Source organism: Oryctolagus cuniculus, chromosome 15 (assembly GCF_964237555.1).
Source record: "Oryctolagus cuniculus chromosome 15, mOryCun1.1, whole genome shotgun sequence".
NCBI classification, from domain to species: domain Eukaryota; kingdom Metazoa; phylum Chordata; class Mammalia; order Lagomorpha; family Leporidae; genus Oryctolagus; species Oryctolagus cuniculus.
Genome location: NC_091446.1, coordinates 77,314,933 through 77,333,748, shown reverse-complemented (window position 1 = coordinate 77,333,748; position 18,816 = coordinate 77,314,933). Strand labels below are relative to the sequence as shown.

The 18,816-nt window shown below is 45.7% G+C and overlaps 1 protein-coding gene and 1 long non-coding RNA gene across 5 annotated transcripts in view; both read left to right on the top strand.

Moving 5' to 3' along the window:
• LOC127488765 (glutamate receptor ionotropic, delta-1) overlaps positions 1-18,816 on the top strand; it is a 754,955-nt gene that overhangs the window by 478,304 nt on the left and 257,835 nt on the right. For all 4 annotated transcript variants that reach the window (XM_070057983.1, XM_070057984.1, XM_070057985.1 and 1 more), the window contains exon 8: positions 1,316-1,435. In XM_070057983.1, the coding sequence (XP_069914084.1) occupies positions 1,316-1,435 (120 nt within the window). The remainder of the gene's footprint in view (positions 1-1,315; positions 1,436-18,816) is intronic.
• Positions 1,442-10,310, top strand: LOC138845408 (uncharacterized). The gene is made up of 2 exons (XR_011382504.1): positions 1,442-7,779; positions 7,865-10,310. It is a non-coding gene; the product is annotated as an uncharacterized lncRNA (long non-coding RNA).

Below are 18,816 nucleotides of genomic sequence, written 5' to 3'. Positions count from 1 at the left end.
CTGAAGCTGGGCCCTCTGGGTGGCTATCCCAGGAGGGGCCTTCCCAGGCCTCTCTTCTGATCAGTCCTCCTATTGTAACATTTGAAGGCTGGTTGACCTGGGGCCCATGGATAGTGTTGTTCTTATTATTATCTCCATGCTAACATGAGGAGCTTGGTCTTCAGGGAGATGCAGGAGCTTGCCAAGGTTATGGGTAAGCAGACTCTGAAGGCAGCTCTCTGTGCTGTGCCTGTCAGACACCCCTCCACACAGGCTGCCTCTCTGCATAGGAGAGGTAGTTTCACTGGGCCCTGCCATAGGTCCTTGGTGTATGTGCGTGTGTGTGTGTGTGTCCTCTACGCTAGTGAAATGCCCCATGTGCTGGAGCCTGGATATAAAGTGAACTCAGAAATCCATGCAAGACGTGTTTGAGTGAATTGGCTTTCCGAGGCTTCAGAGGAGCATTTAGGGAAATCCATAGTGTTTGGAGTTTTTGTTCACCATACACTGTGTGTGGTTTCAGTAGCAGAGAGCAGGTTCTGATGTTGGTTTGAATCTACTACAGCCCACAGCAGAGCCCAGGCCTCTTCCTGGGCCAGTGCAATCTCTGGAACTCTCCAGGCTCACAGAAGGGAGGCTGCTGAAGCCCCCTCCGCAGGCTTGAGGAGAGAAGAGGCCTGCCCCAGCTCACTAAATCACCACTGCCTGCTACCGCTTTGGGAGCAAAGGCAAGGGGGGCAGTTCATGACAGCCAGGCTGTGTCAGACACTGGGTTTTGGATGTCGTTTCTCCTTCAGTTCCCACAGGCTCTATCATGTGAGCCTGACTGACTTCAGCCTGGAGCGGGCAGATGGACAATGACTTGGCCAACGTGGCCCATGTGGCAATGCCTGGTGGACTAGAGCTGGGTTTTCCCTTCCCACACTCATGCTTCTGACCTGTGGGCTCTTGGTCCTCACCCCCAAGGTCCTGACCTGTGGGTTCTTGTTGCCCTGTGACTTCCTCTTGCAAAATGGAGTCCATGGATCAGGTTGCAAGAAAGCATTAACACTCAGGAAAGTCGGGACTCAAGCTGTCAGTCCTGCACAGTGCTTGGCTCATAGCCGGGTCTTCTCACATATGACAACGTGAACAACATGAAGACAAGTCTTTGGGGATGTCCCCTGCAAGCAGGTGGCCTGGGAAGTACTGATTTTGTTCCATGGCCCAGGTCTGCAAAAGACTGTTCTTGTTACAGGCTGCCCTCCTCCAGGCCCTGTCTTGGTGGCTGCATTCTTTGTGCTTCCTAACCTTTGAGACTGCCCACCCTTCAGTGATCTGTCCTTGTCTCCTGCAGGGCCACATCACTGGACTCACAGGGGTGATGGAGTTTCGCGAGGACAGCTCGAATCCCTATGTCCAGTTTGAAATCCTGGGCACGACCTATAGCGAGACATTTGGCAAAGACATGCGCAAGGTAAGCTAGAGGCTCCCTGCCTCCCAATCTTCCTACTGCAGTACCATCGAAGACAGTGAAAGCTGTGTGGGCCCTGCGTCCCCAGCAAGTGGGAGCTGGAACAGAAATCCCCTCTGCCACTCATGGTGTTGAGGCTAGCGTTATGGGGCATCCTGGAGAGAAAGCAGAGATGTTTCTAAATAAACAGCATTGCTTGTGCACTCTCTGAGTACAGCAAGGGCCCCTGGTAGCAACTAGGCCCTGCTCCCTGAACCAGTAGGGCCACCTGGAAGCTGGAAGGGGCAGTGTGATTCCCCAGTGTGGTGGAATCAGCAGAGTGGATAGCGAGTATGAATCATGGCTGAAGCAGGAGATATAGGTTACAGTCAGAGCTTCCTCCAGATCCAAGGATGAGACAGGGCCACAGATGGAACACTGGTCAGCAAGGAGGGTGGGAGGTGGGAGTGCTGGAGCCATGAGGAAGTGAGGAATGGGCTCGCTGAGTAACTCAGGTGAGGCCCGGCTCTAACTGGATGCTGATGCAGGTGGCAGACTGGGCAGTGTGAAATGTTGCCTCTTGTTTTTCCTCTTGGAGCTGCAGGACAGTTTGTTCAGGATCAACAGTATCATTAAGTGGCCTTTTAACTCAGAGTGGGGACCCTTCCCAACACCCCAGAGGGGAGGACTGTGATGCCAAAGTCAGTAAGATCGGGGACCAGCAGGTCCACATGGCAAGGGGCTGGGATAATCATCCAAACATTGACATCAGATGGGCTGGTCACTCTCACAGCAAGCCATTGTGGACCCATAGTTCTGTACAGGTGGGAGCTGTGGCTGCCACCCCAGGGCCTGGCCAACGCAGCTGGCTTGGATGCAGGAGGACCATATGTGTGTCAGGGCTAGAGACAGAGTGTTCATGATCTAAATGGCCCACAGGGATTCTAGCTTCTCAGGAAAGAATGAAAACATTCACTGGTTGACACACGTGCAGGCACAGGGTTACGTAGTCCCACACTCATTCTCTCTTTGTCTCTCTGTCTCTCTCTCTCTCACACACACATACACACACACACATTTCTACACCCTTGGGAGGATGATGTCTTCACTAATGGCAATACCTGGGAGATGCTCATCAAGAGCCCCATAGCCTGGCCTCCTGGCTTGGCCAGGGGCAGTGGAGGAGCAGGTAAGGGTTAAGTGACATTGGGTATTGAGAGTCCAGTTGGGAGACTTCCTTGGTTTGCTCCTGGAGGACCAGGGCCAAAGGAGGTGTGTATGGAGCTGGTGAGAGCTGTAGAGCAAAAAGAGTGTGCAAGGCTCATCGGTGATGTCAGAGGCAGGGGACTGGCTCCCAAGGGAGGGGCTGGAATCACCAGGCCCCTGTGTGATGGGGCAGGTGGGGAACACCCAGCTCATCATGTACTGGAAGACAGAGTTGTAGGTTGATCGTGTAAGTGCTAGGAGGTTCAGTAATTGGCTGTGGTACAAATGCTGACACACAAGGGTCAATGACATTTCAGAACTCAGCACTGCACGGGTGGCATCATCGTGGGGGTTGATGACTACCCAGTAACATCCTGGAGGGCCAGGGGTCCTACTCTGTCAGTGGAAGTCCGGGTTGGCCTGTGATGCCTTCTAGGGATGCCCAAAGCTTGCAGCTCGGGCTGTGGGCTGCAGATGGGTGGCCAGCATTGGACAGAGTCATCTCTGCAAGAGAAATCAGCTTGCACTGGGACTCCCACCTGGTCAAGGGAAGCCAGTGCAGAGAGGAGTTCTGTCTACCACTGAGGAGAGTAAGGAGCTTGCAGAGTGCAGCACCCTGCTGAAGTGACCATTCCCATCTGCCACGGTACATGGGCACTGCCTGCATCCCTGAGTGTTCCTCCAGGGTTAGGGACAATCAGGCCTTGCCCACTGGCTCCTTCCCTGCTGCCCACCTGCTTCATGAAGCTCGGCTTTAACTGCAAGGTTCCCATGGATGTTGGCTGGGGTGGGGTGGGGTGGGGGAGTTTCCTTTGCCTCATTTCTGACACCCAAGCCCCTTGCCTGGCCCCAGACTGCCCACTCCAGGTGCCTGAGAAGGGCAGCTGCAGTGGCCTCCACTTCCTGTCTCAGGTGTCTGGGCCTTCCTTGTTACCAAGGCAACAGTCCTCAAAACCCCCGAAGCCAATAGGAGCCAGAATCTCCAGTTTGAGGAGCTTCTGAGCAGGAGGTCTGTGTGTGATTGAGTTGCAATGGAAGCTGATTTTCAAGAGGGTTTTATTTTAAACGTCTCCTTTTGTCATTTTAAAATCTTCCCTTAATAACTGCATATCCCGCTTGTTATCTGTGTGCCTGTCAGCTTATGGCTGTGAAGGAGAAGTTATCTGGGAAGCAGGGCATGGGATTTGCCATAGCCAATGTTTGTGATTCAGGCCCAGGGTGCATCGAGAACTGGGTAGGGGGTGTGGTTCAGGATCAAGCAAGGGAGGGGATTCGGATGGGGCTGGGGGAGCATCACAGGCATGGGACAGGCTTTCAAGGTGGGGCTGAGCTGGGGTTCCTGGTGGAGGATGCTGGGAAATTGGTGTGACTTAAAGGATGCTCCCGTAAGAGATAGCAGCTGAGGATGAGTGGCAGATCTGGGGGTAGGGTTAGAGTGCTGAGTACAAAAAGGCAGTGCCGAGATCAGCTATGGAGGAGCCCCCCGTGAAGTGGCCCCTGATGCAGAGCTACTCGAAGGCCCCATGTTCCGACTGCTGAGTGCTGCCCTGCGGGCCAGGGTCAAGAGTGCTGCACAGAGATGATGCAGATCCCGTGCAGAAACTGAACAAGAACCATGGGAAACACAACCAAATGAACACCAAGGAGTTTCTTTAAAATTCATGTAAAGAGGAATCATCTCGCTTGGGGAACAAATGGATATTTTCTCAAAGTAAGTGCCCTGGAGGGGCCCTCGGGGAGGGTGAGTCACCCAGACATTTTAGATGAAGTGGCACCGGGAAGTTGTGGGTTACTCAGCCCTCTCATGGGCGGGAAGGCGTGTGTGATCGTCTTTCGATGCAGGGCGCTGGGCAAATGCTAATTAAATGATTGCATCCAGGAAATGCGTTCTTGTGGAGGGAGTGCCAGATGGCAAAACCAAAGGTCAGTGTCGCCGGCTTGCTGGGGAGCTCCAGGAACAGTGGTAGTGGTCTCAGGGTTGTACTTGGAGCTGCCCGGCACAAGCCTGCCACCAGGGCAGGATTTGCAGCAGAGTCACTTCTGGCTCTCGAAGGCGTTCTCCGGCATCCATCCTGCCAAGGGTGTGCGCCTTCCTCTGGGACACTCATGTTCTCAGAAGTGTGATGAGCGCTCCAGGACTTTCCACTCCCTTTGAGCAGACAGCAATCCCCAGAGGAGGGTCCTGTGAGGTTGCCCATGCAAATGTCCTTCACACGGGACATGAGCTGGGACAGATCTGTGGTAGTGGAGTCCTCAAAGAGGGAGGAGTCTCAGCAGCTGTTTGGTGCGGGACAGGAGAGTGGAGCAGGAGCTACTGTGCGCCCACTGTGTATAAAAGTCCGTTAGATGTGTGCTGTCTCATTGGCTCAGGGGCCTTTGTGTCGCTGCTGGGCCTGCCTCTCCTGAGATTCTGCAGCCACACCTCCTCTCTGAACCTTCCTCAGATGGAAGATGCAGGTGCCGTGAGCTGCTTGTGGAATGGAGGGGTCTGTGAGTCAGCGTGATGACCCTGGGCAGCACTTGGAACCCACAGGGCCCTCACTAAACCTCTCAACCCCAGACTGCCAGAGCAGAGACACTCAGGTAGGCCCTAGAACCAAGCCTTCTGCTTTACAGGGCCTTGGGCTTGAACTTCTCCCCACACCAAGTGCAAAAGCCCACTTCATGCAGCCCTGACAGGCACAGCTGGGATCACCAAGCCCTGTGCTGGGCCAGAGCCCCCAGGCCTTCCACACCTGGAAACAGGTGCCTACGGCTCAGGCTCATGAAAACTGAGGGCTGAGGGATCCGGGGAGCCTCAGCCTGGTGGGATTTTATTTTCACGACTGTTTTGCTATTGGGATGATCCGCAGAAGAAGAACAGTTGTCCTTTAATGTCCAAGCAGACTTGCCTGGATTGAGACTCCATTAACAGTCCTGAGGAAACACGTTTGTATGACCCTTTTCTGCCCTAATGACACCAGCTTGGGAGACCCATTCCATTCCCCAAACACAAGGTCCCCGGTTCAGTAAAACCCTGGGAAAATTGCCAGCTGCCTTCAGGCCTCTTGAGTTTGATTTCCCACAAGGCAGCCACCTGACTGTGGGCGCAGCAGAAGACAGTGGGTCTCCTGGGGCCAGAGAGGGGGAAACAGGCAGCAGGAGTACCCAGATCACCTGTGCATTTGCTTTCTGTCTCGTGTCCAGAATGAATGCCAGCCTGGTGTGGCAGGAGAGACCACGGCTGCTTTTTGCTCCTTTTTATGGAGGATCGAGATGGTACCAAGAGAGGCCGAGGAAGTATTTAGTCCGGGACGTGCCTGCTTTTCTCCAGCTCTACAAAATTTGGCCAAGCAGGGACTCACGAGAACCTGCATATACTAACAGTCCTGGAAGCACATGTGTAGTGGTTGCAGGGAACCCCGAGGCTCCTGCCACAGTTGTCTCCGTCCCCAGCATCTCCATGGTTTTCTGCACAACTCCCTTTGGGAACCTGAGGCACAGAGACTGAAAAGACCCAATTATGCAATTATGCAGTGCTAGGAGCATGTGGCCATGCTGGGGCTGGAAGGCAGACTTCCTGTGAGTGTGTGTGTATGTGTGTGTGTAGCACAGCAGCCCAAGCATCCTTTCTGAATTCGAGATGGTGTCTCACTCCCCTAGCCCACTTTCCACAGTCTCTTCCACTTTCCTGGCAGCCAGCCAGCCTTGGGGCACCATGCACGGTCCCCACCCATTGGCCCCACAGCCTGCTGAATTCTTGAATTTTATTGCTGCCCTTGGCTCAGCCTCTCCATTCCAGCAAATTACCTAGGGCAACGAGAAAGCTGCATTCTCCTTTGCTAGTTGAAGATGCCTCTCCGGTCTTCTCTGTCGCTTTTGATTCTTCATGAAAGTTGGTTTTGGACAGGAATCAAATGCCCGACTTGATGTCATGTCCCCGGGTGGGCCTTGTGGCTGCGGATCATTCTCCAAGTCCTAATTGCTTATCATGCGGTGATTGCCACGCCATAGGACCCCGGTCCTCCCTGGCCTTTGGAAGTGCGTCATTAACATACTCTCCCAGACCTGCCACTGTGCGTTACAAATCATCCCCACCCTGGCGGGTGCAGAAGTTCCACGCCATGAGGCCAGGTTGCCCTGCACAGGGCAGGCTGTCTTTGGTAGTGACGCTTCGCCTTGTGGCTGCAGGCGACCGGCAGTGCCTGAGGGGTGCCGTGTCTCTATTAAGCTGCTCCCAGAGAGACCCCTGGCTGTGCACAGTGAGTTGCACAGGACTCATAAACTTCAGTCTCCTCATGGATTAACATTCTCGCAGCGTATTCCCCGAGTAAAATGTCAACCATTTGGAACCCTTGCGCAAGAACTGCTTTTGACAGAGCTGAGCAGCAAAACAAACAGGGCTACATCTTCAGAGGAAGGGCAGGAAGCAAAGATGCAATGGAGTATTTCATTCTGAGGATCATTTCATCCGGGCATTCTCATTTCCAGTCGAATGTTTGGAAAATACAGATAAATGAAAAGAAGAATATAAACGTCAGTTCTAATCTCTCAACCAAGAAATAAATTCTGCATGCATTCCTGGTGCATTTTATGTCTTCTCCCCACCGTACCTGCAGAGAGATCTGTATATTTATCCAGTTGCTATTTATCGAACACACATTTTGTATGCAGACTTTCCCACTTAAGGCTATATTGGGAGTATTTCCTCATTTCTTTAACTATTCTCTACAGCGATGAGTTTTTAGTGGAAGTGCATATCTCAACTTACAGGGAAACGTCCTTTATTTTAGCTTCCTATGTGATGAATATCTTGGCATATCACTCCAGAATGGTGCCATAATGGAATCCCAAATATATAAAATCTTAATTATATCTATATTTATTTTATTTTATAAGAAGTAGAATTGCCAAACCAAGGATAATAATTCTGTTGATGCACTTGGTACATATTTTCAAACTGATTATAGAAAAGCTCTATAATTTTTTAAACATTTATTTATTTGAAAGGCAGAGCAACAGAGAGAGAGAGAGGGAAAGGGAGAGACATTTTCCATCCACTGGTTCACTCCTCAAATGGCCACAATAGCCAGGCTGAAGCCAGGGGCCTGGAAATCCATCTGGGTTTCTCATGTGAGTGGCAGGGAACCCCATACTTGGACTGTACTCTGCTGTTTTCCCAGGTGCATTAGCAAGTAGTGAGATCAGAAGTGGACATGTGAGTGGCAGGGAACCCCATACTTGGACTGTACTCTGCTGTTTTCCCAGGTGCATTAGCAAGTAGTGAGATCAGAAGTGGAGCAGCTGGGACTAGAACCAGCACTTGGATATGGGATGCAGGTGTTGTAAGCAGCACCTTAACCCTCTGAGCCACAATGTACCAGGCTCATTAATTTTCATATCCACTAATAGTATACAGAGATAATTATTACGGTTGGTGCTCAGAAAACTGATTGACAGATTAAAAATGTTTGCTAATTTGTAGCAGTATGTAGAAAAAGCTAATGAAGTTGCATTGCTTGTGACATTGTACCTAAAAATACAGTCATTGGCCATTTGTGAATTATAGTGTAATCTACATCCTTTGCATGTTGATATTGGGGATGAAATTTTTCTTGTCAGTGCATATAGCTTTCATTTCAGAATAGAATTGATAGTTGTGTCAAATAGTCTGTTGTTGTACATTATTTGCTCTTGAATTAGGAACAGTATTTTCTCATAAAGGCGTTTAAATTTTGATAGGGTCCAGTACTTAGTTGAAGTATTTGTAATGTTTTTCCACGTTTGCATTTTTAGGACATCTTTTTTATAATTTCTGCTTTACTTTGTTTTTTTAAAGATGTTTTTATTAATGACATCTAATATTTTTAAGTGATAAAGATTTAATAACCATGTAACTTGAGAATTAAAATCATATAAGACACATCAACAGCTGAAAATGAATAACAAAAACAGAGTGTATACTAAAAATGAAAAATTTTTCTAAACACCATGGTAGGTCATGCCTCTATTTTGTTATTCTTCTCATCTGGAAACAAAATAACAATCCTACTTTTCTTAATTCTTCTTGTGCAAGTATTTGGCATAGCTGGTCATAACTTGATTGTGTGATTGTTTCTCATCCCTTTAGTTTTTTTTTTTTGCATGTTTATATATATATATATATATATATATATATATATACACACATCTAAGAGTATTTACCCATGCTTTCTTCCAGTTATTCCTATGGTTTTATCTTTTAGTGAAATCTTCCATCGACCTATAATTGTGACACAATGACTTAGACTTAGCTTGGATGTTGTGTACCAGACAGTTGCTACCCTGATTATTTACACAGTACATCCTCTTTGCCCCACTGGCTTGAACATCACATTTTGTCCCATGGTGACTAATTTTTGCATAATCTTAGTCTTGGTGCTTTACACTCTTATTTATTTTTCTCCCAGCGTAAATTTGCTTCATTCTTGCCTATCTTTAGAATGTGTCTGTCTGCAGCAATGTCCTGACCTCCCTCAGGTGGCTGAAACACTAAGGCTTGGATCTTGGGTAGCTTCAGGGACAGCCAGTAAAGATGCTCATCTACCAGCTCAAGGGCCCAGGGCATTTTGTAACCTCCCAATTTCAGGAGAGCTGTGGCAGGTGTAACGGCCATACCCAGGAAGACAGTAGCAAGTGGCAGGAGTGAGGTGGCTGTTTTCTGTGTGTCTGTTTTATCAACGAAGGGTATGTCCCAGGGAGTTGGCTGTGGCTTAGCCTTTCTGTGTCATGGGCCTCTTGTGATTGAAGTTTCAGACTCAGATGAACACATAGCAATGGCAAAACTCCTCTCTCAGCTCATGTGACGCATGTGCCCCATTTAGGACATGGATAAGGGATCATTTTGTACTTAAAAGGGTATTTCAAAGTTTGCAGAAAATAGGATTAAAAGATAAGTTGTTGGGAAAACTTTTAAAATCTGTGCATACAAGGGTCTTTCAGAAGTGGAAATGTGTATTATGGAAACTTATGCACAAATCTCAAAACTTTTGTGCCCAAACTTATTCTTTTTTAAGATTAAGAAAATTTGGGGCCAGTGTTGTGGCACAATGGGTTAAGCCACTGCCTGTGATGCCAGCATCCCATATAAACCATGTTCCAGTCTAAGATGCTCTGTTTCAATCAGCTCCCTACTAATGCATCTGGTAGCCAGTGGAAGATGGCCCAAGTGGATGGGTCCCTGCCACCATCATAGGAGATCCAGATAGAGTTTCAGGCTCCTGGCTTCAGCTTGGCCCAACCAAGCCAGTTGCAGCCATTTGGGGAGTGAACCAGTGGATGGAATCTCTGTCTCTCTCTCCTGTCTTTGTAACTCTGCCTTTGAAACAAACAAAATAAATATTTTAAAAAAGAAACATATTCTCTTGGGCCTGTGGTGCAGTGAGCTAAGCCTCCGCCTGTAGCACTAGCATCCCGTATGAGTGCTGGTTTGTGTCCCTGCTGCTCCTCTTCTGATCCAGCTCTCTTCCGTGGCCTGAGAAAAGCAGTGAAAAATGGTCCAAATTCTTGGGTCCCTGTGCCTGTGTGGGAGATCCAGAAGAAGCTCCTGGCTCCTGGCTTCGGATCAGCCCAGCTCCCACTGTTGTGGGCATTTGGGGAGTGAACCAACAAATGGAAGACCTTTCTCTTTTTCTTTCCCTAAATCTTAAGAGAGAGAGAGAGAGAGAGAGAGAGAGAGAGAGAGAGAGAAGAAAATTGTCTTGAATTCCTGCTTTGCTAAATTTGTAAGAATGGGTATTATATTTAGTCAAAGGCTATTTTGTATCGATCAAGATACTGTTATTTATATTTTTATTCCCCTTAGTGTGATAAATAATGTTGATCAAGATTGATTTTTCCTTTTTGATTCTGCTCATTTCTATTTTTTGTATAAATTCCACACCATAGTCTTTTGATTAATATCCTATAATAAGTTCTAATATTTGCTAAGGTTGAGACCTTCTAATTTTTCTTCCTTTTTAGAATACTATTTTTTAAATTTAACTTCTATTTTGAGATTAACACAGTTCATATGTATTTGTAATAAATAATGCAGAGGGATATAGTATATCTTCTACTCAGTCTCCCCCTCTGACAACATCTTATGGTACTATTGAACAATAACACAACAGGGATACTGACATTAATAACAGTGCAGGAATCTGTGACAGAGCCACATTTCCCCAGTGTTATTCATGTGTGTCACTGTGTGTGCATTTCGTTCCACTCATCATGTGTAAGTGGAGGTAGCCACCAACACAATCAAGACACAAAGTAGTTATTGAAAAGGTCCTCAAATTGCTCTCACTTAAAAAAATAGTTGAAAGGCAGATTTATACAGAGAGAAAAAGAGAAAGAGTTAGAGAAGGAGAGAGGGAGAGAGAGAGAGAGCACTTCTATCTACTAGTTCACTTCCTAAATGGCTGAAATGGCCATGGCTGGACCAGGCAGAAGCCACACACCAGGAGCTTTATCTGGGTCTCTCACATGGGTGCAGGGCCCCAAGCACTTGGACCACCTTCTACTGCTTTCCTAGGTGCATTTGCAGGGAGCTGAGTCAAAGGTGGGGCAGCCAGTACTAGAACAGGTAGCCATAGGGATCTTGGCATTACAGGCAGCGGTTTAACCCTCTACACCACAATGCCTGGCCCTCATACTGCTCTCTTATACCCACACCTACTTCTTTCATGTCTCCCTGCCCTGCTGAGACAGTGGTCTGTTTTATTCTCCACATCTATAATTTTGTCATTTAAGAAAAGTTACATAAATTGAATCATATAGTAGTGTACTTCTGTGACTTTTTTCTACTCTGCATAATTTCCTAGAGATGAATTGAAATTGTTGCATGCATCAATAGTTTCTCCCATTTATTGATGAGTAGTGTTTTATACAATGGATGTTTTACTGTTTCCTCAACCATTCACCCACTGAAGGATACCAGGATGCTTTGAAGTTTCAGACTATTATAAATAAAATTTCCTAGAATATTTGTGTACAAGGTTTCTGGGAAAAATGCCCAAGAGTGAAATTGCTGAGTCATATGCATATTTAGTTTAAAAAAAAACACAAATATTGGACTGGAATTGTGGTATAGCCTGTTAAGCCCTTGCTTGCAGCACTGGCATCCCATGTGGGTGCCAGTTCCTGTCCCAGCTGCTCCACTTCCTACCCATCTCCATGCTAATGGGCCTGGGAGGGCAGTGAAAGATGGCCCAAGTATTTGTACCCCTGCACCCATGTGGGCAATCTGAATGAAGCTCCTGATTCCTGGTGTTGGCCTGGCCCAACCCTGGTTTTTGCAGCCATTTGGGGAGTGAATCAGCAGATGAGACATCTCTCTCTCTGTCTCTGTCTCCCTCTCTCCCTTTCTCTCTCTCTCTCTGTGTGTGTGTGTGTGTGTGTCCCTCTGTCTCTGTAACTCTGCCTTTCAAATAAATAGGTAAATCTTTAAAAAAAAAAAAAAACAACCTGACAGTTTCCCAGAATAGCTGCATCATCTTATACTCCAGTTTCATAAGAGATCATTTCTTCACATCCTCAACAGCATATGGTGTTAGCACTATTTTTATTTTAATTATTATGCATGGATATCCTATAATGGTTTTAATTTGAACTTCCCTAATGACCAATAATGTTCAGCATTTTTCATGTGCTTATTTGCCATCTGGATTTCTTCTTCAGGGAAATTTCTGTCAAATTTTTTTTGCCTATATTTCTAATTGGATTGCTTACATTTTACAGATGAGTTTTGAAAGTTCTTATTCTTGATAGCAGTCTTTCATTGGATCTGTGGTTTGCAAATATTCCATTGCATGCTATCGTTGTCTTCACTCTCCGTTAAGGATTCTTGAGAAGGTCAGGTTTTAAATTTTGGTGAAGTTCAGCTTCTCAGTTCTTCCTTTTATAGATTCTGCTTTTTGTATAAAGTCTCAGAATTCTGCCTATTCACACATCCCAAATATTTTGCCTTGTCTTTTTCTGAAAGTTTTATGTATTTACATTTTACATTTAAATCTACAATGCATTTTGAATTAATTAGCTCATAAACTATAAAGTTTGAATTTTTTTTGCCTGTGGATATATAATTGCTTCATGGTTATTTATTTGAAAAATACTCATAAGGGCCAGTGCTGTGGCACAGAAGGTTAGTGCCCTGGCCTGAAGTGCCAGCATCCCATATGGGCACTGGTTTGAGTCTCGGCTGCTCTGCTTCCTGTCCAGCTCTCTGCTATGGCCTGGGATAGCAGTAGAAGATGGCCAAAGTCCTTGGGCCCCTGAACCCACATGGGAGACTCATAAGAAGCTCCTGGCTCCTGGCTTCAGATCAGCACAGCTCTGGCCATTGCGTCCATCTGAGGAGTGAACCAACTGATGGGAAACCTCTCTCTCTCTCTGCCTCTCCTCTCTCTCTGTAACTTTGGACCTTCATCATCCATCATTTGGATGTATTTGTGACTATTTATTTCTAGGTTCCCTAGTCTGCCCATTAATCAGTGTGCCTGTCCTCAGTCAGTACCACACCATCTTCAACACCTTTTAATGCATTGTTGTATTGTATTTGCCGGTACATGATTCCAGAAGTTTCCCTTGTAAGTTCAGAGGAGTACAGGAATGTAGTATTACTTTACTGTATATATTTCTCTGGTTTTGGCATTAGGGCAGTGCTGGCCTCATAAAATATATTAAATTTTCCTTTGTCTTCCATCTTTGGAAGAGATTGTGTAAATTGGTTTTACTTCCTTAAATGTTTGATAGAATTTTCCAGTGAAATCAATAAGGCTTGGAGATTTTTTTTTCCCCTGGGGCTTCTAAATTACAGATCCACTTCTTTCATGGTTAATGGTCTATTCAGATTATCCATTTGGTCATGGTTGACTTTTTGTTGTTTGTGAGTCTTAAGGAATTAATCCATTTTTTTCAACTTGTCACATTTATGAGCATGAAGTTGTTTGTATTATTCTCTTTTATTTTTTCAGTAGTTACATTATCATAATAATTTCTTCTGTGTCATTTCTGACATTGGCACTTTGCCTCTTCTTTATTATTGATTTAGTTATTTATGCCTAGGGTTTACCAATTTTATTAAATATGTTGATAAACCAGCCTTGTGTTTTACTCTTTCCATGTGAGCTTTTACTGCTCTAAAGTTTCTTATCAGAACTGTTTTAACTGCATTGCATATACTTTGATAGGTTACAGATCATTTTTATTCAGTTCTGTGTATTTTCTAAAGCTTTTCCTTTGAGACTTCCTGCTTTATTCATGGACTATTTAAAGGGAGAGAATGATCCAACATGGAAATTGGGATACACAGCAGACTCATAGAATGGTAGATGTCCTAAACAGCACTCTGGCCTCAGAATCAGCCCTTAAGTCATTCAGGTTTGGATTAAGAGCCCATGGGAGTATTTTAGGCATGGAAAGCCAAGACACTTTGGCAAAAAAAAAAATACCTAAATGAAAGATCTCTGCGAGTGAGATCCCAGTAGAAGTAACGGGCCATCACAGAAGGAGGTACCTTTCTCTGAAGGGAAGAGAGAACTTCCACTTTGACTATGACCTTGTCCAAATAAGATCAGAGTCCATGAACTCAAAAGGCTTCCATAGCCTTGTCAACTCATAACTAGAGCCTAGGGAGATTACTGACGCCATAAATATAAGTGTCAAATTGTTAAGTCAACAACAGGAGTCACTGTGCACTTACTCCTCATGTAGAATCTCTGTCCTTAATGTGTTGTCCAATGTGAATTAATGCTATAACTAGTACTGAAACAGTATTTTACACTTTATGTTCTGTGTGGGTGCAAACTGATTAAATCTTTACTGAATATATACTAAATTGATCTTCTGTATATAAAGATAGTTGAAAATGAATCTTGATGTGAATGGAATGGGAGAGGGAGCGGGAGAGGGGAGTGTTGTGATTGGGAGGGAAATTATGGGGGGGAAAAGCCATTGTAATCCATAAACTGTACTTTGAAAATTTATATTCATTAAATAAAAGTTAAAAAAATAAAGTGTGTTATTAATTTCCACTTTTTGAGATTTTCCTCTTGTCTCTCATTATTTACTTTTAGTCCAATTCCACTATGAGCAGAGACTATATGTATCCACTCCTTTAAATTTTTTGAGTTTTTTTTTGTGGTCTGGAACATGGCCTATCATGGTGACTATCCAGTGAACACTTTCTACTAATGTTGGGGGAGTGGTCAGTATTTGTCAATTAGGCATTCCTGTTTGAGTGTTTGCAGTATCCGTGTTGATCTTCTGTTAATTCTGTCAGATTACTTGGGGCTGTTCAAGCCGGACTGGAGTTGAAGCATTGTGTATTTCTCTTCTCATCTGTAGCTATTTTTGTTTCAGGTCTTTTGAGGATCTATTATTTGGTGCATTACATTACATTTCAAATCATTATGTCTTCCTGATTGGTTGTTCTTTTTATTTTTTATTTTGCTTTTTTTTTCTTTTTGACAGGCAGAGTCAGACAGTGAGAGAGAGAGAGACAGAGAGAGAGTTATAAACAGTGAGAGAGAGAGAGATAGAAAGGTCTTCCTTCCGTTTGTTCACTCCCCCAATGGCTGCCATGGCCGGCGCTGCACTGATCCGAAGCCAGGAGCCAGGTGCTTTCTTCCAGTCCCCCATGCAGATGCAGGGACCCAAGCACTTGGGCCATCCTTCCACTGCCCTCCTGGGCCACAGCAGAGAGCTGGACTGGAAGAGGAGCAACCGGGACTAGTACCCTGCGCCCCAACCAGGACTAGAACCCGGGGTGCTGGCGCTGCAGGCAGAAGATTAGCCAAGTGAGCCACTATGCTGGCCGGGTTATTCTTTTAACATTATGTAATGTCCCTCTATCTCTGGTAATTTTATTTATCTGATAACATATGGCCACTGGTAGTTTAAAAAAATAATGTTTATATGGTATATGTTTTCATTCTTTGACTTTAAACGGTCTATGAAGTGAGTTTCTTGCAAACAATATTTAGTTCTGTCTTTAAAATAACCCACCCTGCCAATCTCTGCATTTATTGGTTGTATTTGCATTATTAAAATGTAAGGCAATTGTTGCCTTAGCATTCAAGTAAGTTCTAAACAACGATTGTATTGTTTCCTCTATATTTAATTTCTCTGTTTCTCTTCTTACTTTCCTTGGGTTACCTGCATATATATATATATATATACACACACACACACACACACACACACACACATATATATACATATATTTGTGGGAGGTAAAATAGCAAGGTTTATTAGGGTGGGGACATCTGTAAAGACGGATGGGCACCTCCCCATACAGGACCTGAGAGAGAGTGCCCAGTCCCTTGGACTGGGTGGGGGTAGTGAGGTTACATGGATGAGTGGAGAGATTACACCTGGCCACACTGGGCGGGCGACTCAGCAGAGAGGCAGAGGGCTGAGGGAGCAGTCCAGTTGAGGCGCGCGGGGGCGGGGGGGGGGGTAAGGAGATGGGTCTCACTTCCCCACCTGTTCCTCTTGGAACAAAGGGCTTTTTGGCTGCAAATGTTAAGAAACTTCTCCCTGAGTTTTGCAAATGTTAAGAAGCTTCTCCCTGAGTTTTCTCTGGAAGGTCTGAAACAAAGGACTTTATGGATGCAAATGTTATCAGACAGGAGGAAGGGAGCAGGGTGTTTGAGATGCAGATATTGGGCTGCACCTGGGAGATTGTGGAAGATTTGTAAGGCAGAAGGGGTGGGGACCTCCACATGGCAGGTTATCAGGTAGAAGGGGGCAGGGCAGGATGTGAATACCTGGCTGCCCCTGAAACACCATCAGGATGACTTTGAGATGCAGCATGTGCTTGACATAGATGTCTTCTCTTTAGGCCTTTATGTCACACACACATAAGCTCATAACTGACTTCCTACCTAACATTCCACCCTCAAGAGGTAATACCCAAAATTCTTCTTTGGGATTATGGATGGAGTTCCGTTTTCTGTTCTTCAAAGCTGGCATATGGGCATTGAGGGGGTTTGGGTATTTCCTCTTGCTATTTGTCTTATGGTGTGCAACAGTGGCCTTGGAAAGACTGTGCTGCTCGGTCCAGAGGTCTGCTCAGGTCGTCCAATGGAATGGGCTGGAAGCCTTGTCTGACGACAATTTGGAGTTCGACAGCTTTTAGTCTGTTAGAGACAAAATGAACAGGGCATTAAAAACACACGGTGCAAAGAGAAGCATCAAGATTACAGAAGTTATTGGACCAAGGAGAGGAAATAGCCAGGATTTCCGTGATCAGATGTCAGGCCAGAAATCCCAGCCCTGCTTGGCCTGGTCCTGGAGCTGTTTGGCTTTGTCCAGGAAAAGTACAAATTTGCATTTGTACCTGTCTAGTCTGATTGACCCAGAGACAACATTCTTCCTGGAACATGGCATAGACACCCCCCAGAACAGCAGTTAGCATGTCCAATATTTCTTTCATAACCTTTTGTGACTTCCACACACCCTCTTCAACTTACTTGAAACATTCCATCATTTCCGTTCCAGTCTAGAGTAAACTAGCCATCAGGATTCTTACAAACCATGTCCTTTCCTTATTTAAAAAGCTCTTTCCTTTTTAATCCTTTTTACCAACAACACTCTTTCCCTCTAAACCTTTCTTACTGAGCACACATTTCTATACTTGTGATGTTTTCCATAGAGCCTGGTTGGCTCTTTCTACCTTACCAGAAGACTGAGGTCTCCATGCAGAGTGAAGGTGCCTTACAAATCCCTTGTGTGATCTAGAGCTCTGTTTAAGGCAATCAGTTCTGCTAATTGAGCAAAAGTTCCTGGGGGCAGAGCACGCTTCAATAACGTGCCATGCTGTAACTGTTGCATACCCTGAGAAGCAGGTCCTGTCTGACAAAACTGTTTCCATCTATGAACAAACTTCATCTGCGTTAGTCAGGGGGCTGTCTTTTAGGTCCCTTCTTCTGGCATAGATCAAGTCTATAGTCTCAGCACAGGAGTGGAGGGGACCACTTTCCCCTGGAAGTGGCATTAAAGTAGCTGGGTTTAGAGTAGAGCAATGCCTTATTTTTACCTGAGGATTTTTTAGAAGGAGGACCTGATATTTCAGTATTCTACTATTTGTGAGCCAGTGAGAGCCCTTTTGCTCTAATAGAGAATTTATTTGATGTGGGGTATAAAGGACGATATCTTGTCCCACTGTAATTCTAGATACCTCCTCTGTCAGCAAGGCAGCTGCTGCCATTGTCTTTAGGCAGAGAGGCCATCTTGTGCAACCATGTCTAAGGTTTTAGAAAAGTATCCCACAGGTTGCTTAACAGGTCCCAGATCCTGAGTTAACCCTCCTAAGGTGACTCCCTGCCTCCCAGTGATGTACAGCTGGGAGGGTCTCTCTGGATTTGGCAGTCCTAGCACAGGGACTTTAGTCATAGCATCCTTTAGCTGAGCAAAGGCTGTGGTTTTCTCTTTTCCCCAAAGGAGGGGGCTCTGCTTTGGCTCCCTGTCAAGAGCCTGGTTTAGGAACTGTGCTGTTTCCCTGTATCTAGGAACCTGATAGAGAAAACTGGGAGTGCCTGAAGTTTGCAGAAGTAGGAATTTGCTGCATGGCCCATATCCTCTCTGGGGCAGGTTTTCTCTCCCCAGGGGTGAGGATAAGGGTCAAATAATTAACACTCTAATGGACTAGCTATGCGTTGCTTTCCTCTGGATATCTAGTAGCTAGTTTTGCTAGGAAGTTAAGCCAATGTACAAGACTAGAGTCTCAGGCTGGGAAAGGAGACAAACTAACAAATCATTTACATTTAACCATCTATATTATGAACTATTGTGCACCCCCCTCAAGAGATAGGCCCTTTAAGTCCTCAGTGAGGACCTGTCCAAATAGGTGCAGGACTATGTGAATTAGCTGTTACTGAAAGCCCTGTTTTTAAGAACTGGCAGGGAGGGCTTCCTAAGCTTAATACTATTGAAGGACCCCAAAAGCAGTGTCCTTTTGTGACGACCCCAGAAACACAGACTCCAGACCAGACGATGCAAAAGGCAGGAGGCAATTTTATTTCATTTGCGCAAATGGGCCCTCTACTTGCTGCTGCAAGGAGCGGAGCAAGAGAGAGGAGCCCCGAACAATCATTTTACACAGTTTTTAAAGGGCAAAACCACAAAATTAACATACCATAGGGTGGCGTAAGTTTATTGGGCAACTACAAGGGGAGGAGGTCGTCGAGGAGGAGGAG